This window comes from Coturnix japonica, chromosome 9 (assembly GCF_054131305.1).
Source record: "Coturnix japonica strain WE chromosome 9, WE-NBRP24, whole genome shotgun sequence".
In the NCBI taxonomy this organism is placed as follows: Eukaryota; Metazoa; Chordata; class Aves; order Galliformes; family Phasianidae; genus Coturnix; species Coturnix japonica.
The window spans coordinates 10,129,638-10,155,917 of NC_140671.1; the positions used below are offsets into that span (position 1 = coordinate 10,129,638).

General features: G+C 62.3%; 4 protein-coding genes across 11 annotated transcripts; 2 read left to right on the forward strand and 2 right to left on the reverse strand.

The window, feature by feature from the left end:
* The first annotated feature begins 237 nt into the window (after positions 1-237).
* On the forward strand, positions 238-7,751 carry DTX1 (deltex E3 ubiquitin ligase 1). 2 transcript variants are annotated; one of them, XM_015878390.3, is made up of 10 exons: positions 238-388; positions 1,464-2,074; positions 3,912-4,563; positions 5,894-5,955; positions 6,050-6,211; positions 6,443-6,504; positions 6,584-6,742; positions 6,817-6,978; positions 7,058-7,147; positions 7,273-7,751. In XM_015878390.3, the coding sequence occupies exons 2-10, from the start codon at positions 1,816-1,818 to the stop codon at positions 7,495-7,497; spliced, it is 1,833 nt and encodes a 610-aa protein (XP_015733876.2). In that variant the 5' UTR covers positions 238-388; positions 1,464-1,815; the 3' UTR covers positions 7,498-7,751. The 2 variants fall into 2 exon arrangements, with proteins under 2 accessions (XP_015733876.2, XP_085364901.1); XM_085508775.1 differs by lacking the exons at positions 238-388; positions 1,464-2,074; positions 3,912-4,563 and adding an exon at positions 5,141-5,279.
* RASAL1 (RAS protein activator like 1) lies at positions 7,690-15,123 on the reverse strand. 5 transcript variants are annotated; one of them, XM_015878389.3, is made up of 21 exons: positions 14,913-15,123; positions 14,051-14,107; positions 13,862-13,975; positions 13,712-13,773; positions 13,483-13,612; positions 12,947-13,028; positions 12,722-12,859; positions 12,567-12,649; positions 12,364-12,481; positions 12,134-12,287; positions 11,949-12,013; positions 11,707-11,819; positions 11,435-11,627; positions 11,232-11,369; positions 10,158-10,296; positions 9,822-10,003; positions 9,600-9,737; positions 8,789-8,924; positions 8,591-8,711; positions 8,470-8,525; positions 7,690-7,973 (listed from the first exon to the last, which is right to left on the reverse strand). In XM_015878389.3, the coding sequence occupies exons 1-21, from the start codon at positions 14,975-14,977 to the stop codon at positions 7,843-7,845; spliced, it is 2,415 nt and encodes an 804-aa protein (XP_015733875.1). In that variant the 5' UTR covers positions 14,978-15,123; the 3' UTR covers positions 7,690-7,842. The 5 variants fall into 5 exon arrangements, 4 of the variants coding, with proteins under 4 accessions (XP_015733875.1, XP_085364894.1, XP_085364895.1 ...); XM_085508768.1 differs by lacking the exons at positions 8,789-8,924; positions 9,600-9,737; XM_085508769.1 differs by lacking the exons at positions 12,364-12,481; positions 14,913-15,123.
* A 1,003-nt stretch (positions 15,124-16,126) lies between these two features.
* On the forward strand, positions 16,127-19,648 carry WSB2 (WD repeat and SOCS box containing 2). Its single transcript, XM_015878391.3, has 9 exons — positions 16,127-16,238; positions 16,358-16,529; positions 16,609-16,826; positions 16,947-17,078; positions 17,674-17,774; positions 17,902-18,074; positions 18,177-18,290; positions 18,698-18,805; positions 18,980-19,648. The coding sequence occupies exons 1-9, from the start codon at positions 16,223-16,225 to the stop codon at positions 19,140-19,142; spliced, it is 1,197 nt and encodes a 398-aa protein (XP_015733877.1). The 5' UTR covers positions 16,127-16,222; the 3' UTR covers positions 19,143-19,648.
* A 945-nt stretch (positions 19,649-20,593) lies between these two features.
* Positions 20,594-23,517, reverse strand: RFC5 (replication factor C subunit 5). 3 transcript variants are annotated; one of them, XM_032447847.2, is made up of 11 exons: positions 23,090-23,517; positions 22,940-23,004; positions 22,426-22,581; positions 22,271-22,350; positions 21,974-22,047; positions 21,720-21,879; positions 21,564-21,645; positions 21,360-21,489; positions 21,103-21,180; positions 20,973-21,027; positions 20,594-20,820 (listed from the first exon to the last, which is right to left on the reverse strand). In XM_032447847.2, exons 1-11 carry the CDS (start codon positions 23,334-23,336, stop codon positions 20,724-20,726), a joined length of 1,224 nt encoding a protein of 407 aa, XP_032303738.2. In that variant the 5' UTR covers positions 23,337-23,517; the 3' UTR covers positions 20,594-20,723. The 3 variants fall into 3 exon arrangements, with proteins under 3 accessions (XP_032303738.2, XP_015733878.1, XP_085364904.1); XM_015878392.3 differs by having other exon boundaries at positions 22,426-22,562; positions 23,090-23,137; XM_085508778.1 differs by having other exon boundaries at positions 20,973-21,180; positions 22,426-22,562; positions 23,090-23,137.
* Positions 23,518-26,280: the final 2,763 nt, after the last annotated feature.

Consider the following 26,280-nt stretch of genomic DNA (forward strand, 5'->3'; position numbering starts at 1 on the left):
AGTTTCACACCCCGACTCCAGGTCCCAGCCCCACATCCCCACACCGCGACCCCACGAAGGACCAGCACGAGGACGGCCACGCTGCGCGTCTCTCCCCACGCTACTGGTCCCACGGGAGAGCCTCGAGGGGGGGGAGCGGGGCCGTTCCCGAGGCCACCACAGGACACGCCTGGCCGCCTCGCGCGTGGGAGCCCCCGGCTGAGGTCTCAGCGTGCTCCCGCATCCCCCCCGCCGCGCGTCCCCGCCGCGCGTCCCCGCGTCCCCGCGTGCCCGTGGCTGCCAGGCGCCGGCGGAGCGCTGCCGCCTCCCGGCCCCTCTCCAGCCGCCCTCCGCCGCCGCTCCCGGTGCCGCCGCTGCTGCGGGGCCGCTGCGGCTGCGGCCGCCGGAGGTAGCGATGATGCGGGGCGGGGGCGATGCGGGGCGGCGGCGGCCATGGCGGGGAGGGAGAGCGGCGAGCACCGGGGGGCGGCGGGCACCGGGGGTACCGCGCACACGGGAGGGGCACCGCGCAGCGGGGGGACCGAGCAGCGGGGATGTTATGGCTGGGATTGCGGTGCCGGGGGGGCACCGAGCGGCGGGGGGGGTCCGCGCTGGGGGCTGTCGTGGAGTGGGAATATCGTGCGGCGGGGTTATGGTGCGCTGGGGGCACCGGGGGATGGGCCCGGCTTCGCATGCCGCTCGATGGACCGGGGACCGAGGTGGGGAGCGGAGCGGGGAGGGGGTGGTACTGGGTCTCGTCCCCGGGGGGTGTCCCCGAGGTTTGGGCCCCTCCGGTTGCTGCGGTGCTGGGGGTGCCGGGTGAGTGTAAGGATGCACACGCAGATGTGCGTGTCTGCTTGTGTGTGTGTGTGTGTACAACTGTTTGTTGTCACGCTGCTGTGGGGCCCTACGTCTGTATGTCTGTTTGTCCGTCCGTCTGTCTGCGCAGGTCCCCGTTGCTGTTTGTGTCCCCTGTGCCAGCGCATGGCTCTGTGTCCGTCTGTCTGCCTGTGGCTCGCTGTCAATGCAGCTGAACCCTTTCCACCCCTTGCACAGGGCCCACGGGGCTGTGTTGGTGGGCAAGGAGCTGCCTGGGGGGTTGTGGGGGGCTCAGGACACACTGTCCATGCTGACCCCATCCCGATGCCTGCAGTGCAGATCATAAATCAACGCCGGATGAGCAGGAGGGCCGCGGGTTCCCGGGCGCACAGCCGGCTGCTGTGGGGCTTCTCGGGTTTTTGAGCCACCCCCCCCCCCACCAAATCCTTGAGGACAATCGTCCCCACGCTGCTTGTCCCCGCTGTCCCCCTCTCTGCTGTCACACCTGAGGCTGGCAGCCCGCCACGCTGTCTGGCTGCAGACACACGGGGCGAGAGGGACGGTCCCCCAAGGTGCCACCGGGGAGGGCAGGGATGCAGCACTGCGTGGCAGCACTCACAGCCACCTCGGCTGCGACTGAGCGGAGCTGTGGCCCTGCTTTGCAGGTGATGCCCTCGGAGCCTTGGAGCAACCAGTGACATCGGCTGGAACAGCAGGGGAAAGAAGAGGAGGGGATACCTGAGAGTGTCCTGTCCCCACTGAGACTGGGGACACTGAGATGTGCCAGCACTGCAGGGAGGATTAATGGTGCCCGGTGTCCTGTGCCAAGTGATGGCTCACCCCAGTCTGCCGTGGTGGTGGCCCTGGTGGAGCAGGACCAGGTGCCACAGGGTTCTGGGTGCCACCTCCCACCCCTGCTGAGCTCTGCAGTGGGGACAAGGACTTTCCACCCCTGTGGGTGCCACCACATTGTCTGTCCCCTGGCCATGGCACAGCTCTGAGCCACTGTCCCCAGCCATGGCACGGCAGGGCACGGGGGCCCTTCTGGGCTCTGGGACTTTGGGGTTCCCACCCCAAAACCTGGCCCGCGTGGTGGTCTGGGAGTGGCTGAACGAGCACGGACGCTGGCGGCCCTACTCAGCTGCTGTCTGCCATCACATCGAGAACGTGCTGAAGGAGGATGCCCGCGGCAGCGTGGTGCTGGGCCAGGTGGACGTGCAGCTGGCACCATACGTCATCGACCTGCAGTCCATGCACCAGTTCCGGCAGGACACGGGTAAGGGCAGGGGGTTGGTGGGCACATGGCTGGCCAGGGGTCTACTGGGGGTGAAGTGGCTGTGGATGTATGTCTGTCCTTTCTGTGAGCCTTTGTTGGAGGGCCTTCAGCACTGCTCTTCCTTCTTCTGCAGTCATTTGTTCTCTGCCCATCCATCAGCCATTCCATGGCATAGCTATGTGTCTTTGTATCCTTCCTTCCTGTGTCCTTGCTTCATTGCTTTATTGCTTCATTACTTCCTTCCTTTGTCCCATGTATCCATCCCTCCATCCACCCACCCACTCATCCATCCATCCATCCATCCATCCATCCATCCATCCATCCATCCATCCATCCCAGTGAGCATGTATCTGCTGTGTGTCATTCTATTTATATTACCCATCAATCCACCCATCCTAATGAATAATTGTCATTCTGTCCATCCATCCATCCTTCCATCCCAGTGTATCTTTACATACTTGTCACTCTGTTCATGTATCCATCAAGGTATCCATCCCCATGTATATTTGTCATTCCATCCAACCATCCATCCATTATTCCATCCATCCATTATTCCATCCATCCATCCATCCATCCATCCATCCATCCATCCATCCATCCATCCATCCATCCATCCATCCCTCCATCCATCCACCTCTTTCAACTCACCCTCTTCCCCACCTGTCAGTCCATCCCCTTCTGTCTGTCCCCACCCCAATGCAGCTCCCACAAGTCTCCTCCTGCCCTTCCTTTTCCTTCCCTTCTGTTGTCCTGTTGGGACAAAGGGAACCAGGCAGCCCCACTTTGGGGTCTGTGGGGGCCACGTGCCACCCCTTGAAGAGCAGGGCTGCAGCACACAACCAGGACAGGTGCCCTCGAGGGAAATCAAGCCCTGTCCCACACTGCCTCCCGGCCCAGACCCCATTAACCATGACCCACTAAAGTAGCTTGTGCCAGCTGCGCCCCAGGAGACTTACTTGGGATGGGGGATGGATTGAGATGGTGCAGGACCCCCTGCTGGGAAATGCTCATCTACAAGGTCCCTAAATGTCCCATTCTCTGGCCAGGATGGTTCTGGATGCTGCTGGGAACATGTGCCCATGGTGGGGTGGGCTTGGGATGTGGTGGGGTGTGTGTGAGATGGAGTGACCCTGTTCTGAGCAGCCAGGAGGTGTGATTGCAGGATGTGCACACAGCTGGGGTGAGATGCAGGCATCAGTGGGGCTGGGATGTGGATGTGAGTGGGACAGGAGATGCAGGGTATGGGTATCAGTGGGATATGGGTATGGTGGGCTGGGTACAAGGGGATGTGGGGAGGGAGGTGGGGTGGGCAGCAGGTGCAGGACATGGATGTGAGTGAGATGTGGTTGGGATTGGGCACTGGGATGAGGGATGTGAGTGGCAGTGGGAGTTGGGATGTAGACACAAGAGAGCAAGTGGGATTTGGGATGTTGACAGCAGTGGGCAGCAGGATGCAGGACATGGATGTGAGCAGTGTATGGCTGTGAGCCAGCAGTGAGATTTGGGGTGTGGACACAAGTGGGATGCAGGACTGGAGCTGGATGGTGATGTGAGCGTGCAGCTGACTCAGGTGAGGACCTGCTGGGCTGCGGCGGGGGCACAGACCCCATGGGGCTGCAGGCAGCGCTGCCTCAGCACCTGGCGGCAGCTGGGCTGGGCGGTGATTAATGACCCTGATTAGAGTCGTTAATAGGGCCAGGCAGTGCAGCCGGCTGGGGATGGGAGCGCAGCGTGTGGCTGAGCGAGGAGAGGGGCGCAGTGCTGGGGGTGAGCTGCTGGGGGGGTCTGTCTGGGGGATGACAGCAGTGTGACGGTGCTGAGCGCCGTGTCCCCGCAGGCACCATGCGGCCGGTGCGCAGGAACTTCTACGACCCCTCCTCAGCGCCGGGAAAGGGCATCGTGTGGGAATGGGAGAACGACAACAGCTCGTGGACGCCCTACGACATGGACATCTGCATCACCATCCAGAACGCCTACGAGAAGCAGCACCCCTGGCTGGACCTCTCCTCCCTGGGCTTCTGCTACCTCATCTACTTCAGCAGCATGTCGCAGATGAACCGGCAGACTCAGCGCCGGCGCCGGCTGCGGCGCCGCATGGACCTGGCGTACCCACTGACCATGGGCTCCATCCCCAAGTCTCAGTCGTGGCCGGTGGGCAGCAGCACGGGGCAGCCCTGCTCGTGCCACCAGTGCCTGCTGGTCAACAGCACCCGGGCGGCATCCAACGCCATCCTGGCCTCGCAGCGCCGCAAGCTGTACGGCGGCACGGGGACGGTGCCGGTGCGGCAGAGCAGCACCTTTGCTGGTGCGACACTGTGGCCATCGGCAGGTGGCACAGCCAAGGGGGAGGCACCCAGGGTTCCTGCTGGGGCTTTCGGGTGCAGCCAGAGCACGGCCAGCACCGTGCAGCTGCCTGGCCTCAATAACCTCAACCGGCCCGGCACGCAGCGGGGGGCTGGTGGTAGCGCCCGCACCACGGTGCCCCCTGGGTAAGCTGGCATGGGGACGCATATGGTGACCCTGGGGTGGGCTCACAGTGTGGGGGGGTGGCATGGAGGTGCAGTCAGGTTGTTTGGCAGCACCAGTTGTCACCTCACTGGTGCTGGCACTGTGTCACCATCACCATAAGCTGTGCCTTGCCATGCTGTGCCATGCTGCGCCGTGTTGTGCCAGTCCATGCCGTGTCATGCTGGCTGGAGCAGATGAGGTGCCAGTTACTGGGGGAATTGTGTCTCTGTTGTCCAGCACGAGGTGGGTCACTCCTGAGTATCCCAGTGCCACCAGGTCCCTATGGAGGCCGTGGCTGTGGGGAGCTGTGGTGTCATCCTGCCCTGCAGGAAGGATCTGGCCTCGTGCTGGGAGGTGCAGTTTGACGCATCTGGGTGGTGGTGGTGACATCCTGACAGTGTCAGCTCCGCTTTGGGGTGTGTGCTGCAGGAGCACCTGTGGGTCAGGGGCACAGGGAGCACCCTGCAGTGTGGGGACATGCCTCTGTGTCCCTCCCACTGCTCACAGCCACAGCCCACAGCCAGTCAGGGCTGGGGACAAGGATGACAGAGCTGGGGAGAGGGGGGGCATATGCAGGGTCACCAAGCACTCGGCGTGTTTCCTTCCTCTGTTGATGTGCTGCTTTCGCTTTCGTGTCCTGGGCCAAGCCATCCTCGTGCCAGCACGCAGCCCCCGTGCTGTGCGTCCCCATGGACAGGTAGGAGGGGGCCAGAGGGATGAGGGCCCCACTGCCTCGTGTGGTTTTCATGTGGCTGAGGGTGGCCTTGGGAGCTGGGAGCAGGGACTGTAGGTAGGGGCAAGGCTGGGCTGTGGCATGGCCTGGGGTTGTTGTGGGGGCAGGGAGGGTCCCTGTGCAATGGACCCTTCCCAGGGGTTTGGATCTCCTCTCTGTGCTGTGGCTGCTGGGTTGTGAACAGGGATGTGAGGGCTTTCCCCACACCCTGACACCCACAGCCATCTCCATCCACCCATCCATCCACCCATCCATCCACCCATCCATCCACCCATCCATCCATCCACATACTGATTCATCTTGGTCCATCTGTCTCTCTATCCATCTGTCCATCCACCCACCCCCCACCGTCCCCACTCTCCCCACATCCCTGCTGTGTCCCCAGCCACCTTCTCATGTGTCCCCACAACCCCACATCTCACACCAAGCTGTAGCCTTGCAGCCTTGCACACATGGGTGCACACCTGAGGGGATGCATGCATGGGTGTACAGACACCTGTTCACATGCACTCCTGGCTGCCCTAATTATCACAGTGGAGAGGACAGGACCCAGGGGACGTTCCTCCTGTCTCTTGCAGGGTGCCAGCCCTCCCGGTCAAGAACCTGAATGGCACCGGCCCCGTTCATCCCGCCCTGGCAGGTAATGGGTGGGGGTCCCATAAAGAGCACCTATGGGTGCTCAGGGGTTGGGCCAGGGATGGAAGGAACAGACAGACATCCCTGTCCCTGTGCAGGGATGACGGGCATCCTGATGTGTGCTGCTGGACTGCCTGTCTGCCTGACCCGTGCGCCCAAACCCATCCTGCACCCGCCGCCCGTCAGCAAGAGTGACATCAAACCTGTGCCCGGGGTCAGCGGCATCTGCAGGAAGACCAAGAAGAAGCACCTCAAAAGGAGTAAGGAGTCGCTGGGGGGGAAACTGAGGCACAAGTGGCGCTGTGGGGTGGGACCTGAAACGTTGGGGGTATGGCCTGAAGTGCAGCGTGCCACCCAGGGCATAAGGCAATGCCACTGTGCGTGGCTCCTTTGTGCCACCTCCTCCCTGTTACTGTCCCCATGTTAGAGGCAGCGGGTGGCAGGGAGGGTTTGTGGGGCCGGGATCTGATGGACAGCCCTATCCATGGCAGGCAAGAACCCAGAGGATGTGGTGCGTCGCTACATCCAGAAGGTGAAGACCCCTCCGGATGAGGTGAGCTGGCACTGCAGGGGGCAGGGGGTGGGCACAGAGCCTGGTGTGATGCCCATGGGGTGACCCGTGTCCCCACCAGGACTGCACCATCTGCATGGAGAGGTTGGTCACCTCCTCGGGTTATGAGGGTGTCCTGAGTCACCGCGGCATCAAGCCGGAGCTGGTGGGCAAGCTGGGCAAGTGCGGGCACATGTACCACCTGCTGTGCCTCGTGGCCATGTACAACAACGGCAACAAGGTGAGAGCCGACACGGACACGGGGTGTGCGGGCACACGGCAGGGGCTGAGCGCCCACCGCGGTTGTCCCTGCAGGACGGCAGCTTGCAGTGCCCCACCTGCAAGGCCATCTATGGGGAGAAGACGGGCACGCAGCCCCCCGGGAAGATGGAGTTCCACCTCATCCCCCATTCCCTCCCGGGTTACACCGACTCCAAAACCATCCGGATAGTCTATGACATCCCCACCGGCATCCAGGTGAGCCCCCCCACGGCCCCCACCCCACGGCTGGGTGTCCCCACGCCGCCCACTCACCCCTCTGCTGTCCCCACCGAAGGGTCCAGAGCACCCCAACCCTGGCAAGAAGTTCACGGCGCGTGGCTTTCCCCGGCACTGCTACCTGCCTGACAACGAGAAGGGCAGGAAGGTGAGCAGCTCCGCGTCCCCAGGGGTGGCACGGGGAGGGGACGTGGCCATATGGGTTGGGACACTGGGTTGGGACATTGGGGTGGCCGTGCCGTGGGGTGGGACGCAGCGGTGGCCGTCCCCAAGGTGCTGAAGCTGCTGATCGTGGCGTGGGACCGGCGGCTCATCTTCACCATCGGCACCTCCAACACCACGGGAGAATCGGACACGGTGGTTTGGAACGAGATCCACCACAAGACCGAATTCGGCTCCAACCTGACGGGTCACGGCTACCCCGACCCCAACTACCTGGACAACGTCCTGGCCGAGCTGCTGGCGCAGGGCGTCTCCGAGGCCACCCTCAAGGACTGAGCCCACGCTCGGGGGCTCCCCGCCGTCCCCTGGATCCTCGTGTCACCGTCCCCGCCGCTTCGCCGCCGGCACCGCGTGGGCTCATCCCACGGTGCCACCCGCCTCGTGTCCCCGTCCCCCGCCCGGCCGCCAGCAACGCGGCGCTTTCCTCTCCGCCCACCCGGTGCCCCACGGAGCCGCGTGCAGCCGGTGCCATGTGTACGTCTCTGTGTTAAGGAATACACCGCAGCGTCCCGGCGTCGCCGCGCCACCCACTCGTGTCCCCGTGCCGCGCCGCCATAGGGCAGGGTGCTCGGTGGGGCCGCACTGGGCTCTGTCCCAGGTCTGTCTGTGCCGTAGTTCTCTTCACGTGGCCGTGGCCGCGTCCTTCTCCGTGTCCGTGGGGGGGCTCGAGCCGCGGTCACGGCGGGCGAAGGCTTCGTGGGCCACATCCAGGTCGCTCAGCACCGCCCGCAGCCGCAACGCGACGGCTCCGCCTGAAGCCGCGCAGAATCAACGTTCCCACTCGCGACGCCCGGCACCCACTCGTGACAGCCACGGGCCTCCCCGTCCCACCCGCTGTGTCTCCTCTCACCCCTTCTTCTCCCCACGCTGACACGTCCTGCTTGGTGCAGGTCGTGTGCGTGGGTGCCCGTGGCTGTGTGCACCCACTCGTGTATCCACGCGTGCCTCCGCGTGCGGCTGGGAGCATGCGTGTGCAGCCCAGGGGTGGGGCCTCGTGTGCGTGCGGCCGTGGGGGTTTGCTGTCCCCTGGTGGAGGAAATAGGGGTCTCGGGTGCGTGTGTGTGTGCACGTGGGTGTGCGTGGGTGCATAGGGGGCACACATGCAACTGTGCATGTGTACATGCATGTGTGCAAGTGTGCATGCAAAGCTCGTACCCGTGTGCCTGTGTGTGCATCGTGAGTGTGCACAGCACTGCAGCTGATCCCACACGGCCCCCCACGCTCCCCCTGCCCCCCGTGCCCTCCTACCTCCCGGCTCCAGCTCCGCGCTCTGCCCCGCCGCGCTGTGTTCTGCCAGCACCTCCCTGCAGGACGAGGACACTGAGTGCGCCCTTAATGGGGGGATGACACCCACAGGACGTGGCCTCACCACAGCCGTGTCCCCGCACGCCGGAGGTGCCCATAGATGCTCTGTGCTGCCGCCGCCGGGTCCAGTGGGTCACTCCATTCATCCAGCGCCACCGCGCAGTGGGTCCGGCTGCAGCCGGGAGCTGTGGGGAGAGTGTGGGGTTGGGTGGGGAGGATCCACTGGGGATAGATCCCCTTGTGTCCCCGCTGTCCCCATTACCGGCTCGGTTGGGCTGCAGGCAGCAGGTCCAGCGGGTGGTGCGGAAGGTGCCGGGGTGGCAGGTGGGCAGCATGGCCCCATTGGCACTGCTGGCCTGACGCAGCGCCCACAGCCACTGCCACAGCTCCGGGGCGCTCTGCGGGGACACAGAGGGGCACCCACACGTGGTGATGGCACCCAAAGTGTGGGGCAGCACCATGGGCCTTGGTTCCCCATGTAGCATCTCCAGGGGGGGCTTAGGGGGTGGCACGGGGCAGTGGGGGCTGGGGACCCTGAAGGACAGTTTGATGGCACAGGTAGGAGTTGTTGGGGTGGTGGCACTTGGGAACAGGGCTAGAATCCCAGTGACCCAATATTGATCCCAGTACAGACAGGTCTGTACACCACTGACCCCAATACAGAGCTGGTACCCTAATGACCTCAGTGTAGATCCCAGTACAGGCAGGGTACTGGTACCTCATTAACCCAGTACAGATATGGGTGCTACCTGTCGATCCTATTGTATATAGGGCTGGTACCCCAGTGATCCCAGTATAGGTATTACTGGATACCCCAGTGACCCCAATACAACGAGAGCTGATAGCACAGTGAACTCCACTACAGATTACAGCTGCATACCCTACTGATCCCAGCATGGGAGGGGCTGGCACCCCAGTGACCCCAGTAGTACTAACATCTGATACCCCAGTGTTCCCAGTACAGCAGGACTTGGGACTGAGGCCGCCCCCATTTCCCCCACACACTGACTGTTGGGTGAGGGGCAGCCAGGAGTGCTGTGGTCCTGGTGGTGCTGGGATGGGGATGTCCCCACCTTACACTGGATGTAGGTGGTGCGCAGCTGCCCAGTGCCATCCTGTGCCACCACCTGCATGATGTGGGGCTGTGGGAACGTGCCCTCATCCACGCGCTCCACCGCCCGGATGTGCTCCACTGGGATGCAGCTGTGCTCCTGGAGACCCCACAACACCGCATGTCACTGTGCCCACAGCCCAGCACCTTGGGACAGGGCATGGGGAGCGCGGGCAGCACCCACCTGGCACTCGGGGGACTTGGAGTAGGACAGAGCCTGAGCACTGAGCCTGAAGTAGCGCTTCTTGAAGGCGAAGCGGGGCAGCAGGGAGGGCTCCTCTGCCTCCCTCGTGTGCAGGAAACCCTCCTTGATTGTGGCCGAGGGACTGAAAGGCACCACTGACACCATCCCCTCACCCGCTGTGGCTGTGGCCGTGGCATGGAGACAGCGACATCACTTTGGGGTACCACCACCACCACCCACAGCGCAAGGATGCTCCAAAGGGGACCCCATCCCTTAGGATATGGGAGATATCCCCAGGATGGGGGGGATTCTGCAGTGCCCACCATGCCTGCTCACCCTGAGTGCCATCCACGTCAATGAGGCTGTCCAGGAACGCTCTGACACGAGTGATGCTGGGCAGTATGATGGTGTGCAGCGGGGTCATCCAGGGCTCTTTGCCTGGTTGCAGCCCCAGGTTGCCGATGCTCTGCAGTGCCTGCCCCGTGGGAGTGGGATTTGGGGAGGAAAATGGGGAAATAGAGCAGCACAAGGTGGTGGGGTGACAACCCTGGTTGCTGCCCAGTGTTTAGTGCATGGTGACGTGGCTGGTGATATCTCATCCCCAGTGGGAACAAACCAGCTCATGGCACATGGAATGGGGGCAGGAAAGGCTTTGCCCTCCTTGGGGTCCTTGTCACTTCTTGGGGTCTCTGTCCTCTCCTGAGATCCCTGTTCCCCCCCCAAAGGTCTTCCAGCCTCTCTGGGGTCCCCTTCCCATCCTCATCGCCTCTGGGGTCTTCACCCCTTCTGGTGTCCACATCCCTTCTGTGTTCCCCGTTCCTCCCTATGTTCACTGTCCTGCTATGACATCCACATCTCTCCTTGGTCCCACATCTTCCTTCAGGTCTCTGTCCCTCTTTGGGGTCCCATCCCTTCCTGCTGCCTTATCCCTTCCCAGGGTCCTGATCCTTCCTCAGGGTCCTTTCCAGGGTTCCCATTCCTCCCTCCCCCCCCCCCGCTCCACTATGTTCCCCGTCTTTCCATGGCAACCCCATCCTTCCTTGGTCCTCCATCCATCCTTCAGGCCACTGTCCCTCTTCGGGGTCCCATCCCTCCCTGGTACCCCATTCTCCTGCAGGGTCTCCATCCCCTCCCTGGTCCCCATCCCTCCTGGCCATCCCAGTCCCACCCTGATGCCCCATTCTTCTCCAGGGTTTCCCTGACCCTCTGAGGTCCTCACCCATCCTGGTGTCCCCATCCCTTTTGGTGTCCCCATTTCCCCTATTGTCCCGGTCTTTCCATGTCATCCCTATCCCTCCTCAGTCCCACATCTTTCCTTCAGCTCCCTGTCCCTCCTCGGTGCCTCATCCCTGCCCCAAATCCCCATCCCTTCCCGAGTTCCCCCCACCATGTCCCCGTTCCCCTGAGCACCTTGGCAAGAAGCAGGAGCGTGCGCCCAATGCGGGGCTCAGCGTGCTGCTCCCGCAGCCCAAAGAGCTTCGGGGTGAGCACGGCAGGGGCGAAGAAGCGGAGGAAGAGGAATCCACTGATGGCAACGTACTGCACCTCCTGCACAAGGACAGAGCTCAGCACCCAGCGCTGCGCTGCCCTCCCAGCCCCACAGGAACCCCCACCTCGTGCTGCGCTGAGGGGAAGCGCTCCTCCACCCGCCTGCGGAGCTGCTTGAAGGCCGCCCTCATCAGCAGGGGGCACTTGTCCACCGAGCCCACGATGGTATCCACCGTGTCCCCCAGGTAGCCCTGCAGCAGCTCCAGGCTGCTCTCTCGCACCTGGGCTTCTGACAGGGACCCCTTGAAGGAGATCCTCCTGCGGGGACACCGCCAGCTCGTGACCGCGGAGGTGGCCCACGGGTGACACCGAGATGGAGACGCATCCCCGCACTCACCTGCCGCGGCTCAGCTCCATCTTGCAGGGGTCCAGCTCCACGTACTTCTTCTCCTCGAAAATGCGGTTCACCACCGGCTTCAGGACCGCGTGCAGGTAGGGCAGCCCCACTGCCTGCAGGGGGCAGGAGGTCCCCATGCTGTCCCCATGCTGGCCCCATGCTGTCCCCATGCTGTCCCCAGCACTGTGCCATGTCCTGAAGCCATCGCAGAGTGCTGGAGTGAAGTCCCCTCCCGAGCTCACCTTTAAGAACTGCTCCACGGACTTGGAGGCCAAAGAGTTGGAGCGGAAAAGGGTATTGGGGTCCGCTGGGAGGGAGCCCACCGTGAGCCATGGCAGTGCCCCAGCTGTCCTCAGCGTGCCCTCCCCTTTGGTGGCTTCACAGCAGGCTCCGGATCTGCACGTACTGGTCTGCCCCCTGTACTTACTGGTTCTGCTCAGCTCACGGGTGATGACATAGTCTAGGAAGGGCACGGCCAGATCCTGAGCCAGGAAGACCTTCACCAGCTTGGTGGCCACGTCCTGCCTGCTGTCCCCTGAGGTCACCTCCTCCAGGACAGCCAGTGCTGTGCTGGCTGCGGGCTGCGGGGAGGCCATGGGGATGTCACACACCATGGGGACAAGTAGCACAAGTGTGTCCCCAGCCCGCAGCACCCACCTGGCCTGGGCAGCAGAGGGGCTCGGCCAGGAGCTGGATGAGGGGCTGGTAGCAGTGCTGGGGCAGGACCATGTCCTCCAGCAGCCGCACCGTCAGCCGCAGGGAGCCCAGCTGTCCCCTACAGTGACAGCATGATGGGGGAGCCATGGCTGCACTCTGCCCCTCGTCCTGTCACTCTCCATCCTCCATTGCCCCACACTCACCCTGGCTCCTCGGTGCTGCTGGGGAAGGGCAGGAGCTGGAACCAGCCCTCTGTGGGACCCGATGCATCCAGGGGTACCTCTACCTGGAGTATGTAGGCAGGGAGTGAGCTGGGGGGCACAGAGCATCACCGGTAACACATGCATCTGGATCTCACCTGTCCCAGGAAGTCATTCTTGCCCACGATGTCCCAGTCCCACACCTCCACGCTCAGCACGCTGTCCCCTGGCTCATCCTCTGCCAGCTCAAACTCCAGCACCTCATCCCAGTGTGGGAAGCGGGTCTTCTTAATCACCTGCTGGGGACAGGGCAGTGGTAGCAGGGGGCAGAGCCCCAGCCTCTGGGCACCCCTTGCCACCCCTGAACTCAACCCCTGACTCACGGCTGTCTCCTGCGTGTGCCCACAGCACGACACACGGACAAAGGGGTCTGAGGTGCCCGAGGGGTCCCGGGGAGCCAGGTCCCTGTGGGAGGATGGGGGTCAGGGGGATGCCGTGGGTATCTGGCCCCTTCGGCATGGTCCCCTGTCCCCTTGTGTCGCCATTGTTGCAGTGAGGCCCCTGTGTGTCAGGTGGCAGCAGGGGGGAGATGCTGGCAGCTGGTCCCTGGGGGCACAGGGCACAGCGGGGATGCTGCTGTCCCTTCTGGCTGTCCCCATGGCCATCCTGTTGCCATAGCAGCCACTTTGGTCTCCATGGCAGCGGGATGCTGCTCTGCCAACAGCCTCCGGTCTGGCAGCCACACGTGCGGGCACACAAACACACACACGTGTGCACACTCATGCATGCACACATGGGCACACATATACACGCATAGAGCAGCCCCATCCCAATCTCCTCCAGAGGCAGTGGGGCTGCCTCAGTTTCCCCCCCACCCAGCTGAACCCGACACTAACCTTAGTGGGGACACAACCCTCACCTGGCTGCGATGAGGTGGCAGCGCAACACCCGCGGGTGGCCCTGCTCAGACACCCTCACCTCCAGGTGGATCTCACCCTGCACCTCCTGGTCAGGGCGCACAGGTGCCAGGCTGAGCCAGCTGTCAATGCCTAAGAAGAGGGGCACCGGTTGGGCACCCCCAGTATGGGGATGAGCCCCATGCCCCCCATACTCCCCGTGCCCCCCATACTCCCCGTGTCCCTGCTCACCCCGTGGCTGTGCTGAGATCTGCTGGTGGCTCAGCGACACTTTGCCGATCACATCATCGTGCCTGCAGGGTGACACTGATGGGGATGGCCACCCCAGAGTGGTGCTGACCCCACTGCCCACCCGCAGCCACCAGCCCCACTGCCCCCTACCCGATGGTGTCTTCATCCAGCACATAGATGGTGAGGCCGTGGAAGCCGCTGGGCAGGCGCAGGGTGAACTCCTCACCCCAAAATGGGTTCAGGCTTCTCCACACTGTGGCTGTTCTGTGGGCAGATGACCCCCATGGGCACCATGGGCATTCCATCCAGACCCTGTGTCCTCTCCCCATGGTCACCTACCTGGCCACCACCTCATTGTCCACCTTGACCACACAGTAGGGATCGCTGGAGCCGGAGCTAGGAGGAAAAAGGAGACACAGGGGGTCCAGCACCACATGGTGTTCCCTGAGACGAGCACCCCAAGGGTTCACCAGGGCACTGGCCACAAAATCCATGGCCATGGGTGCGCTGAGCTGCCCGGTCTCAGCTGGATGCCCTGCTTGGGGACAGCATCTTTTCCTGGTGCATTTTGAGCTTGGGGACCCCGGTGTCACCTCAACCACACATTCCTGTGTCCCTGGGTGTCTGTGCCAGCGGTGCAGCCATGCCTGAGTTTCTGTAGCAACCCACTTCCCTGTGTCAGGGCGTGGGGCTGGGAAGGTGTCACGGTGACATGGTGACATGGTGACACCAGCCTCTGCCTGGGCTTAACCCTTTGCAGCAAGGTGGATAAGCAGAGCTGGTTCCCCAGGGTGAGGGCTGGGTATTGGTTCACAGCCAGCACACCCAAGGGGTGCCCAGTGTCCTCCCGGCTGAGGGTTGTGTGTGATGATGGAACCCCCCCCCCCCCCCCCCCCAAAGGGATGCTCTGCCAGTTGTGGGGCCCCAGAAGAGGTACTGCAGCCCCAGATGGGACCCTGCTATATGCAGTGACCCCAGCAGCTATGTGGGTTGCTGGATGGGGGGCAGTGAGGGGGCATCCCAAGGGTGCAGGGCTTCTTACAAAGGGGACCCCCAGCCATCAGCAGACCCCCTCCTGAGTGAAATGAGCCCCAGCCATTAGGGCTGAAGGCAGGAAGCCCCCAGACTGTGGGCAGAGCTCAGCACCCCCCAGTGCCCCGTGCCCCCTGGGTGTGGGGCAGAGATCCCCAGCAGCACTCACACGTCCTTGGCGGGCAGCTCCTTCCCCTCCACCAGCCGGCAGTACAGCGAGGTGCTTTTGGCCATGGCAGCTTGCAGGGGGGTGGGCTGGGGGCTGATGGAGCAGCCCGCAACTCCGGAGAGGCAGCGAGGCCCCGCTGCTGCTTCTTCCTCCTCCTCCTCCTTGCCGCGTCCCTCTGCCACTCCTTCCTTTGCTGCTTCTGGGTTTGTTTTTCTCTATGCTGGTGTGTGCGGGCACGTGGCAGCGGGTTGAGCTGGGTGGGCTGGCCCTGCGCCCACGGGGTGGCCAAAACCCCACAGCGTGGGGCTCACACCCCCCAGGAGCTCATTGCTGCCGGGGTGGGTAAAGCCATGTGCCCTGCTATAGGGAAACTGAGGCACAGCGCAATCACACCTGTTGTAAGTGTCCCCCCCCCGGGGGTGGCTTCCGTCCCGTCACAGCCGGGTGGCAGTGGGGCTGTCCCCGAGCTGGGGGGGTGGCAGCTGTATCCTCCTCGTCTGTCTGCCTGCACCAGTGCAGCTGGGGGGGACCCCGAACTGGGGGAGGATGGAGGTGGTGTGGGGGTGTGGGGGGCTTCGTCTGCTGTCCCCTCTGCTTTGTGTCACACTGGGGGGGCACTCGGTGGAGGGAGCCGTGGATAATTCTGGGCTTTAGCAGATGTCTGCTGCGGGTGAGTCATGGGAGGTAATGGCAGGTGGGTGGCACCATGTGGGCACTGGGTCCCCGGAGTGCCACCAGCACGGGGTGTCACCATATGGGTGCTGTGTCTGCAGCACAGCGCTGCCAGGAGGGGCCACTTTGTGGGTGCTGGGTCCACAGATGGGCTCAGTGTCACCAGGGTGCTGGGATGGCCCTGCCAGGCGCTGTGCCTATCGGGCTGCTGGGCGTCCCCATATGGGGGCTGCAGCCACAGGGATGGCTCCGATGGGCGCTGGGCTGTCACTGCTGGGTGTCCCCCTTTAGCAGCTGGGTGCCAGCGTGGCACTGCCATGTGGCACTGTCAGAGGTGTCCCCATACGGGAGCTGGGCCCTCAGGTGTGTCCCCCTGTGTGCCCTGCGTTGCCATGGCTGTCACACTGTAGGCGTCGTCTCCCGTCAGTGCCCCCCTGCTCCCCGGCCACCTCCCCGCGGGGCGGTACCCGACAGCCGTGACACGGCGGCCGTTCCGTATCGCAGCCCCCGCCCAGAGCGGGGCGGGCCCGGCGGACGGAGGCGGAGTTGGTCGGCGGGGCTCGGTGCGGCCCGGTGCCTCCGACGGCCGGGGAGGCCGCGCCCAGCCCCGCAGGCCTCCCCGGGGCGGGCGGGCCGCCATGAAGCCGAGCGCAGGTAAGGCCTTGGGGCGGGCCGGGCGGCCTAAATGGGCTGGTTCGAGCCCAGGCCCGGTTCGGGGCCTCGGGCCCAGGTGAGGCCCGAGCCCGGTGTGAGCCGCTCTTCCCTCCGCCCAGAGGAGCCCGTGCTGCTGGCGGAGCTGAAGCCGGGCCGGCCCCAGCAGTACGACTGGAAGTCGAGCTGTGAGACGTGGAGCGTGGCCTTCTCGTCCGACGGCGCCTGGTTCGCCTGGTCGCAGGGACACTGCCTGGTCAAGCTGATCCCGTGGCCGCTGCAGGAGGCTGAGCTGTGAGTAGTGCTCAGTGCTGTGGGCTGAGCTGACGGCACTGTGCCCTTCGCCCATTGCCCTTCTGCCGTTTCCCCGCAGCTGCAGGGCTTCAGAGCGCAAGAGCCACAAAGCAGAGAGCAAGCGGAGCCGAGTGGGAGCCAAGGAGAAGACTCTGGAATGTGGGCAGATCGTGTGGGGTTTGGCCTTCAGTGCATGGCCGACAGCACGGCACCCCGATGGGGCAGCAGGGCTGTGCTGCCAGGTGTTGGCCACCGGCCTCAACGATGGGCAGATCAAGGTGTGGGAGGTACAGACAGGTGAGCGGCTGTGCAGGGCTGCGGTGAGGTCAGAATGTACTCTGTGCTTGGGTGGAGATCTCTGCCCCGTCCCAAGCAGAGTGTGGGTGTGAGGGGGACTGACGTGGCTGCTCTTTGCAGGACATCTTCTCTTCAGCCTTCTGGGGCACCAGGATGTTGTCAGGGACCTGAGCTTTGCTCCCAATGGAAGCCTCATCCTGGTGTCGGCATCGCGGGACAGGACCCTGCGCGTCTGGGACCTCAACAGAGATGGTAGGAAGGAGTGGGGATAGCCCTGGTGCTTGGTCACCCCTTTCTGAGGCTTGTACTTTGCTATGGGCAAGGAAAGGGCACAAAGCCACCTTTGAAGGGGAGACAGTGGGAGGGGGGTCTGGGTATTTGAGGCAGGAAGCTTTGCTCCCAGGCAGGAGCTGAGAGCTGCAGGAAGGGGCTGCAAATAGAATCTCAGAATGGTTGGCTTGGAAGGGACCTCACAGCCCTCCCAGCCTCTGCCCTGGGCTGGCTGCCCCCCACCAAATCAGGGACCATCCATGGCCTTGAGCACCGCCAGGGATGGGGATACCCACAGCTCTCAGGACAGCTTGGGTCAGCACCTCACCAGCCTCTGAGCAGTGAATTTCCTTCTCACATCTCACCTAAATCTCCCCTTTTAGTTTAAAACCCTACTCTAATCACCGCCTGCCTGTATAGAAAGTTAATCTCCATTCTATAAGCTTTCTTCCAGTGCTGCAATAGAGCACCTGGGTGTGCTCAGAGAATCCCCTATCCCTGCATGCTTTTTCCCTCTCTGGAGCAGAGCTGGCAGGAAGCAGCTCTGTCCCTCCTGACTCGGTGTCTGCTGTCCCAGGGCGGCAGGTGCAGGTGCTGACGGGCCACGTGCAGTGGGTCTATTGCTGCTCCATCTCCCCTGACTGCAGCATGCTCTGCTCAGCTGCTGGAGAGAAGTCGGTGAGTCCCAGCAGGGAGGAGCCAGTCCTGTCTCCCACTGAACCCTGCGTTCCCTGTGCACTCCCCATGCAAGAAGGGGAAGGTGAGAGTGGAGTGCACCCAGCTTCATCTCCCCTGTGCCCCACAGGCACTGCTGTGGAGTATGCGGTCCTACACGCTCATCCGCAAGCTGGAGGGGCACCAGAGCAGTGTGGTGTCCTGTGACTTCTCACCAGACTCAGCGCTCCTTGTCACTGCCTCATACGACACCTGTGTTATCATGTGGGACCCCTACACTGGGGAGCAGCTGAGGACTCTGCGGTACGGAGCTGGGGGCTGTGGGGATCTCACAGTGGGGACATAGTGGTGCTATGGGAGTTCAATGGGGTTGAGCGTGGCCTGGGCCTGTTTTTCCCCCTGCAGCCATGTCCCCTTGCACTCAGCACTGGAGTATAGAGGTGATGTCCACACCAGCTCCCTGCGGTCGGTCTGCTTCTCCCCAGAGGGCCTGTACCTGGCCACGGTGGCAGATGACAGGTGAGTTTAACCCCCTTTTGAGGTTTCTAGTGGGAAGGAGGATCCAAAGAGGACACATCAGGGGCTGGGGCATCCTAGTGGGGAGCAAACTTCACATGTACCCTGTTTGTGCAAGGAGCAGCAAGGTCAGGGCCTTGTCACCTACCTGAGCAATGGACGTGGGCTTGCACCTGTGTGCTGTGCTGTCCCACCCCTGCTGTGACCTCAGCACAGTCACTTGGTCTGTCATCCAGCTCAACTCTGCAGGGGTTGATGTTTCTACCTTGCTGCTGAGATGTCATGTTGGGGGAGGGGAGCCTCTAAGACCATGATGGAAAACCCTTTTCCCCATGATGTGCATTCAGGCGGCTCCAGAAGCTTCATTTGAGCTGCAGGCACTGCCTGGCATCGTGTCCTTTTCTCTTTAGGCTCCTGAGGATCTGGGCGCTGGAGCTGCGATCTCCAGTGGCGTTTGCTCCCATGACAAACGGTTTATGCTGCATGTACTTCCCTCACGGCGGCTTCATTGCCACAGGGTACGTATGTCTGCTGGGGGAGAGGCTGCAGGGAAAGCAGCCTGGGGGCAGGAGCTGGTTTTATAATACACATGGGGTTATTGCACGCTCAGGATATCTGGGGCTTTGATTGTGCTTTCCTCTCTCTGCGTGGCATTGGGTATTCACTCAAAGCCTGTTTGGGTCTCATTGCAGGACCAGAGATGGCCACGTCCAGTTCTGGACTGCTCCAAGAGTCCTCTCATCACTCAAGCACTTGTGCCGCAAAGCCCTGCGCACCTTCCTGACCACGTACCAGGTCCTGGCGCTCCCCATCCCCAGGAAGCTGAAGGAGTTCCTCACCTACCGGACCTTCTGAGGTAGCAGAGACACGGAGGTGAGGAGCCCCTCTGCCTTGTGCTAGGGCTGGCTGCCCCACAAAGCACCGCTGGCTTGTGAGCTGTGGGGCCGGACTGTTGTTTCCCCTCGTTTTGGGGCCGTCTGTGAACGTGGAGGTATTTTCTTGTGTAATAATACTAGAACCCAGCAAAAATGCTTGCAGAGTGCAAGGGGCACGGCACAACCTGGGGACGGCTCTGGTCCCCCTGTCCCCCTGCTGTCTGCAAGTTATGGGTGAGGTGCTTTTGCTTCCAAGTGCAATGTTGTGGGGTGAAGACCAGCAGCTGCAGTCTGAGCAGTGTTTGTCAGTACGGATTTGAGGCCACAGCCATCCCTGATAACAGCACCCTGTGCCAGGAGCAGCCCAGACCTCAGTTCCTGGAGGGATGTGGGCTCTGCTGTTCTCAGGGTCTGGGCTTGACAAACCTGAGTCAGTCTCTGCAGGCTGAATGACAGCAACGACAGAATAAAAGATGATTCCTCACACCTTTCCTCGTTGCTCATAGAGGTGAACTGGGGAGGCCTGGATGGGGCTCAGGGCCCCCAGCCCCCCTGTGCTGCAGCTCTGAGTCAGTCAGAGCAGCAGATGGGCAGTGGTGGGTGCTGGGGAGGATCCATCCTCATGTGTAGCTGTGAGAGCAGGACATGGCTTCGTGCAGCCCCCTGCTTTCATTCCTCAGTTGCTTTTCCCACCCCCACGCCTGCCTGTAGCTCTTGGCACTGATCATCTTGCTGGTGGTGTGCAGCCCTGCTGTGCTGTGCATGCAGTGGGCTCGTGTGTGTGTCTTGCTGCAGCTGAGCTGGTGGCTGCAGGGACAGCATGTGCAGCATCCCCTGTGTGTTACCAGACTGTGCAAGAGCCCTGGGCTGACCCCAGCTGGTGGAGAAGCTGGGGAATGTCTTCAGAGCTGCACCCTGGGACGCTTTCCTTTGCAAGCAGTTAAGCCTACAGAGCTGGTGTTTCCTTAGTGCTTCAGGAAGCAGTGTGACCTACAAACCCACATGCTGCCATTGTCACAGGGGCTGTCACTGCACGGAACTGCTCTGTTCCAGTGCAGCCTCCCTGCCTTGCTGCCTGAGCAACCGGGCAGCACAAAGCTCAGCCCCAGCCTGCCATGCTTGTTTTCCTCAGCATGTGAGCACTGGGGCGGTGCTGCCCTGCACAGGAGGGCCCCAGGAGAGCTGCAGCCCATGTGGGTGTGACAGCTGCTCCACAACCCACCAGCACTGTGGTTAAGCTGTGCTGAGCTCCACAAGGTCGGCTGGGTTGTACTTGGAGCTCTTCCCCTTGTGCTGTTGAGAGCAGTGTGGACCAAAGCTGAAGCCATGAGCTACTTGCAATGGGATGCAGGCACGGGGGGAGGCTCTACTTGCTCCTTTGTGCCATTGTGATAGGGGGAGAGGGAACAAAACACAACTGCAACAAGCTGCTTGCCTTCAGAGATGTTTGCATTTCCCAATGAAGCATAGATACAACACTGCCTGTCTTTTGTCCCTTGGGCTGCGTGTGGGAAGGAACCACAGAGTACACAGAGCAGACCTGGGGCAGCTCCAGCCCGACTCATGCTTCAGCCACAATCAGGTCCCTGGTGTCCTGGAACGCTGCGATGAGGGAGCTCAGCTGCACCTTCTCGCTGGTGCCTGCAGCCAGCCGGTACCTGCAGCAGGGGGCACAGTCAGTTCAGCTGTGTGCACCAGCAGCACAGTGGAGCAGACAGCACACGGATGTGCACCAGGGATGTGTCTCCCAGCAGCAGCACGGAGCAGGCACAGCGTGTTAGGGGAGCAGCACCCCAACACGTTTACTCACTCAATGTCTGCCATCTTGATCAGCAGCTGGATGCGGACTGAGGGTGGGAAATCAACTGCAGGGAGAAAGTGATGTGGATCAGTGCAGAGCTGGGGGCAGTGTGCTGGGAGCCAGCCCCGCAGACCCCCACCTCTGTGCACAAAGAGGTGGATCTCGGTGAGGATGTCCTGCAGAGCCAGGCCCTTCAGTGTCTTCAGCTCCATGATTTCTGATGGCAGCGAGTGAAGAGGTTCCTCATGCATCCCCTGCTCCACCCAACACCCCAATGGGGAGCGGGACCCTTCCCAGACAGGATCATGAACCCACCCTACCCCTGCCAGAGCAGGAGGCAGTAAGGAGCAGTTATGGCAACGGGGCTTAAACCCAAAGCAGAGGGACAAAGGATACTGTGATAGGCAGTGGAGAAGTTCTGGTTGAGCATCCAGTCGAGGATGTTGGCGATGTCGGCCTTGAGGGGATGTCCTGTGCAGGTGTAGACATTCTCCTCTGTCACCTTCCCAAAGGCCATGGAGGTGCTCTGAGGAAGAGGAGGAGGGAGGAAGAGCTCTCTGCCCATGGGACAGATGTGGGGCAGGTGGTGGCAAATGGTACCTGCAGGACGTTGAGGGCTCTGCGCATGTCACCGCTCGAGAGCGTCACCAGCGCCTTCATCCCATCCTCACTCACGTCCACCCTGCGGTGGGAGATGGGGCTGCAGTGCCTGGCCCTGGGGGGGAGCAAGGCACAGAGCGGGGCCCCCCATCTCACCCCTCCTCCTGGATGACGTGCTGCAACCGAGGCACCATCAGCTCGGGGGTGAGGGGCCCGAAGCGGAAGCGGGTGCAGCGGGACTGCAGGGCTGGGATGATCTTGGAGAGGTAGTTGCAGATGAGGCAGAAGCGAGTGTTCTCAGTGAACTTCTCAATCACTGCATAAGAACAGGGGGGGAGGCTGGAGCCGTGCCCATGTCTGCAGCCCTGTGTGATGAGGGAGCAGCAGGAGTGTCCCCCCTCCCCCCTGACCTCGGCGCAGAGCGTTCTGTGCATCCTGTGTCATGGCATCAGCTTCATCCAGGATGACGAGCTTGAAGCCTTTCCTGGGACAGAAGGAGAGGAGGGAGTTTAGCTACCAGCTGCCTCTCAGAGGCTGCAGGGCTCTGGGCACACAGAGATGTTACTTCCCAGCGTGGGAATACCCTGTGCACTCCTTTCCCCTTTGGGCCGGCATCCTGCTGTCCCCACACTGCTGTCCCCATATGCTTGTCCTTATCCCTCCCCCCCGCATCCTCCTCCCCTCCCACCCAGGTGCCCCCCACCCACTTGAAGATGGTCCTGGTGCTGGCAAAGCTCAGGATGGGCCCTCGCACGATGTCAATGCCGCGGTCGTCCGATGCATTCAGCTGTGGGGATGGAGGTGGTGGGGGCGTGGGGCTCCAAAGCTGGGTGCCCCCCCATCCCCAGGACCCCCCTCGTACCTCCAACACCATAGAGCTGAACTCCTTCTCGCGGTAGAGCTGCCGTGCACATGCCAGGATGGTGGAGGTCTTCCCGGTGCCGGGGGGGCCGTAGAGCAGCAGGTGGGGCAGCCGGTCCTCACTGATGAACCGCTGGACTGGGGGAGGGCAGGGGGACTTGGGGGATATAGGGCCTTATGGGGCTCACAGGGGATGTGGCTGGGAGTATGGGGCCTTGGCAAGGGGGGTGTAGGGGGATGGAGGGTATAGGGGGTTGGAGGGTGCTCAGTGGCTTGGGGGGGCACAGAGGCTTGGGGATGGCAATGGGGAGGGCAATGGCAAGGCCATAGTGGCTTGGGAGAGGGCACGGGGAAATAAGGGACATGGAATGGGGGGTGTTACAGGGCACTGGGTGCGGAACGGGTCGGAGGGACACGGGGGGGTACAGGGGGTGGGGGGTGGGGGGCATGGAACTGGGAGGGGGCGCAGGGTCGGGGGGCTCCGAACATCCCGCCCGCGGGGTCCCGCCACTCACTGGTGCTGAGGATGTCCCGGTGCGACACCAGCTCCGACAGCGCCCGCGGCCGGTACTTCTCCACCCTGCGGGGCACAGCGCTCAGCACGGACACGGACACGGACACGGACACGGCCCCGACCCCCGCCCCGCGCCCCCCCGGCCCCGCACCACGGCAGGTTCCTCCCGCTCGGTCCCGCCATGGCCCGGCGCGCGCGCGGCCTCGCGAGAGGGGGAGGAGCGCGGGAACCGCGGGGAGGGGGCGGGGCTTGGAGGAGGCGGAGCGCGGGAAACGGGGCTGGGGGCGCGGGAATCTGAGTGGCGCGCCGCTGGTGGCGGGAGCGCGAAGGTGCGGCGGGTGTGCACGTGGTTCCGGCAGCGCCGGGGCGAAGCGGGTCTGCCCGTAGCGCTGCTCCATCCACAGTCTGTCCTCTCGGTGCACTCTCACCCAGTAGACAGGCACAGACCAGCAGCCCCTTCCCTCCCTGCAGCCCCTTTGGAGGATCTCTGCTCTCACAGCCCGCAGGAAGAGCAGCCGGGCTGAATTAAGTAGTTACAAGCTACATTTGATATAAACTGATTGTGCTGAACACAACTTCTGGTTAAGAAATGAAGCGGTTGATGTTGCTGAGTAACAATGCACACATCCAGCCCATTTACGGAATCCAGACGCTGATAAAGAAGGAAATGAATAATTCAAGCTGTCCAAGATGGTACAATAGGAAGGCACAGGGCTGCTGGTCCCAGGTCTGCTCCTGCCACCTTCAGCACGCAGCCCCCATGGAGCTGGTGTGGGCAGATCTCTGCAGGATCTCACATTTTGGCCTACCTGCCTGCCCTGGTTGTGTTGTGTTGTGTTACAGGCGATTCCATTCCACTCTGCTTCACCCCCATCTCTATCTGACACCCATCCATCCCCACCCCCAACTCTGTCTCATCCCGATCCCATCCCATCCCATCCCATCCCATCCCAATTTCATCCCATCTCATCCCCACCCTTATTTCAACCCATCTCCATCCCCACCCCACATCACCCCATCCCAATCCCCATCCCTTTTCTCATCCCAGTCCCATCCCATCCTCATCTCCATCCCCATCCCCATTCCCATCCCCATCCCCATCCCCATCCCTTCCCATCCTATCCTATCCTATCCTATCCTATCCTATCCTATCCTATCCTATCCTATCCTATCCCATCCCATCCTCATTTCATCCCATCTCATCCCCATCCTTATTTCAACCTGTCTTCATCCCCACCCCACATCACCCCATCCCTGTCCCCATTCCCATTCTCATTCCAATCCCATCCCCACCCCAATCGTGTTGTTTCATCCCCACACCAAACCCCACCTCCTTCCTGTCCCCATCCCATCCCCATCCCATCCCCATCTCCATCCCCATCCCCATCTCCACCCCCATCTCCACCCCCATCCCATCCCCATCCCATCTCCACCCCCATCCCCATCTCCATCCCCATCCCATCCCCATCTCCATCCCCATCCCATCCCCATCTCCATCCCCATCCCATCCCCATCTCTATCCCCATCTCCACCCCCATCCCATCCCCATCTCTATCCCCATCTCCACCCCCATCCCATCCCCATCTCCATTCCCGTCCCATCCCATCTCCATCCCCATCCCATCCCATCCCATCCCATCTCCATCCTCATCCCATCCCTATCCCATCCCCATCTCTATCCCCATCTCCACCCCCATCCCATCCCCATCCCCATCTCTATCCCCATCTCCATCCCCATCCCATTCCCATCTCCACCCCCATCCCATCCCCATCTCCATCTCATCCCCATCCCATCCCCATCCCCATCCCATCCCATCCCCATCCCATCCCATCCCATCCCATCCCATCCCATCCCATCCCATCCCATCCCCATCTCTATCCCCATCTCCACCCCCATCCCATCCCCATCTCTATCCCCATCCCATCCCATCTCCATCTCCATCCCCATCCCCATCCCATCCCATCTCCATCTCATCCCCATCCCATCTCCATCCCCATCCCCATCCCCATCCCACCCCCATCCCCATCCCCATCCCACCCCCATCCCCATCCCCATCTCCACCCCCATCCCATCCCCATCCCATCTCCACCCCCATCCCCATCCCCATCTCCACCCCCATCCCATCCCCATCCCATCTCCACCCCCATCCCCATCTCTATCTCCATCTCTATCCCCATCTCCACCCCCATCCCATCCCCATCTCCATCCCATCCCCATCCCATCCCATCTCCATCCTCATCCCATCCCCATCTCTATCCCCATCTCCACCCCCATCCCATCCCCATCCCCATCTCTATCCCCATCTCCATCCCCATCTCATTCCCATCTCCACCCCCATCCCATCCCCATCTCCATCTCATCCCCATCCCATCTCCATCCCCATCCCCATCCCATCCCATCCCCATCCCCATCCCATCCCATCCCATCCCATCCCATCCCATCCCATCCCATCCCATCCCATCCCCATCTCTATCCCCATCTCCACCCCTATCCCATCCCCATCCCCATCCCCATCCCCATCTCCACCCCCATCTCCACCCCCATCCCATCCCCATCCCATCTCCACCCCCATCCCCATCTTTATCTCCATCTCTATCCCCATCTCCATCCCCATCCCATCCCCATCTCCATCCCCATCCCATCCCCATCTCCATCCCATCCCCATCTCTATCCCCATCTCCACCCCCATCCCATCCCATCCCCATCTCTATCCCCATCTCCACCCCCATCCCATCTCCATCCCCATCACATCCCATCCCATCCCATCCCATCCAATCCCATCCCATCCCATCCCATCTCCATCCTCATCCCATCCCTATCCCATCCCCATCTCTATCCCCATCTCCACCCCCATCCCATCCCCATCCCCATCTCTATCCCCATCTCCATCCCCATCCCATTCCCATCTCCACCCCCATCCCATCCCCATCTCCATCTCATCCCCATCCCATCCCCATCCCCATCCCCATCCCATCCCATCCCCATCCCCATCCCATCCATCCCATCCCATCCCACCCCTATCCCATCCTCATCTCTATCCCCATCCCATCCCATCTCCATCTCCATCCCCATCCCCATCCCCATCTCCACCCCCATCCCATCCCCATCCCATCTCCATCCCCATCCCCATCTCTATCCCCATCTCCACCCCCATCCCATCCCCATCCCCATCTCTATCCCCATCTCCATCCCCATCCCATCCCCATCTCCATCCCCATCCCATCCCATCTCCATCCTCATCCCATCCCCATCCCTTCCCCATCTCCACCCCCATCCCATCCCCATCTCTATCTCCATTTCCAACCCCATCTCTATCCCCGTCTCCATCCCATCCCCATCCCA

Excerpts from the sequence above, each read along its gene's own strand:
- RASAL1 (XM_015878389.3), bottom strand. The coding sequence starts at position 14,977 with ATGGCCAAAAGCACCTCGCTGTACTGCCGGCTGGTGGAGGGGAAGGAG. Across the intron at positions 12,014-12,133 it reads CCGTGAGCTGAGCAGAACCA|CGGACCCCAATACCCTTTTC; the intron begins GTAAGTACAGGG and ends GCTCCCTCCCAG. Across the intron at positions 11,820-11,948 it reads CCGTGGAGCAGTTCTTAAAG|GCAGTGGGGCTGCCCTACCT; the intron begins GTGAGCTCGGGA and ends TGCCCCCTGCAG.
- DTX1 (XM_015878390.3), top strand. The coding sequence starts at position 1,816 with ATGGCACGGCAGGGCACGGGGGCCCTTCTGGGCTCTGGGACTTTGGGG. Across the intron at positions 2,075-3,911 it reads CCAGTTCCGGCAGGACACGG|GCACCATGCGGCCGGTGCGC; the intron begins GTAAGGGCAGGG and ends GTGTCCCCGCAG. Across the intron at positions 5,956-6,049 it reads CGTTCATCCCGCCCTGGCAG|GGATGACGGGCATCCTGATG; the intron begins GTAATGGGTGGG and ends GTCCCTGTGCAG.
- RFC5 (XM_032447847.2), bottom strand. The coding sequence starts at position 23,336 with ATGGAGCAGCGCTACGGGCAGACCCGCTTCGCCCCGGCGCTGCCGGAA. Across the intron at positions 23,005-23,089 it reads AGCGGGAGGAACCTGCCGTG|GGTGGAGAAGTACCGGCCGC; the intron begins GTGCGGGGCCGG and ends TGTGCCCCGCAG. Across the intron at positions 21,880-21,973 it reads ACAGAACGCTCTGCGCCGAG|TGATTGAGAAGTTCACTGAG; the intron begins GTCAGGGGGGAG and ends GTTCTTATGCAG.
- WSB2 (XM_015878391.3), top strand. Across the intron at positions 16,827-16,946 it reads GGTGTGGGAGGTACAGACAG|GACATCTTCTCTTCAGCCTT; the intron begins GTGAGCGGCTGT and ends TGCTCTTTGCAG. Across the intron at positions 17,775-17,901 it reads CAGCTGCTGGAGAGAAGTCG|GCACTGCTGTGGAGTATGCG; the intron begins GTGAGTCCCAGC and ends TGTGCCCCACAG.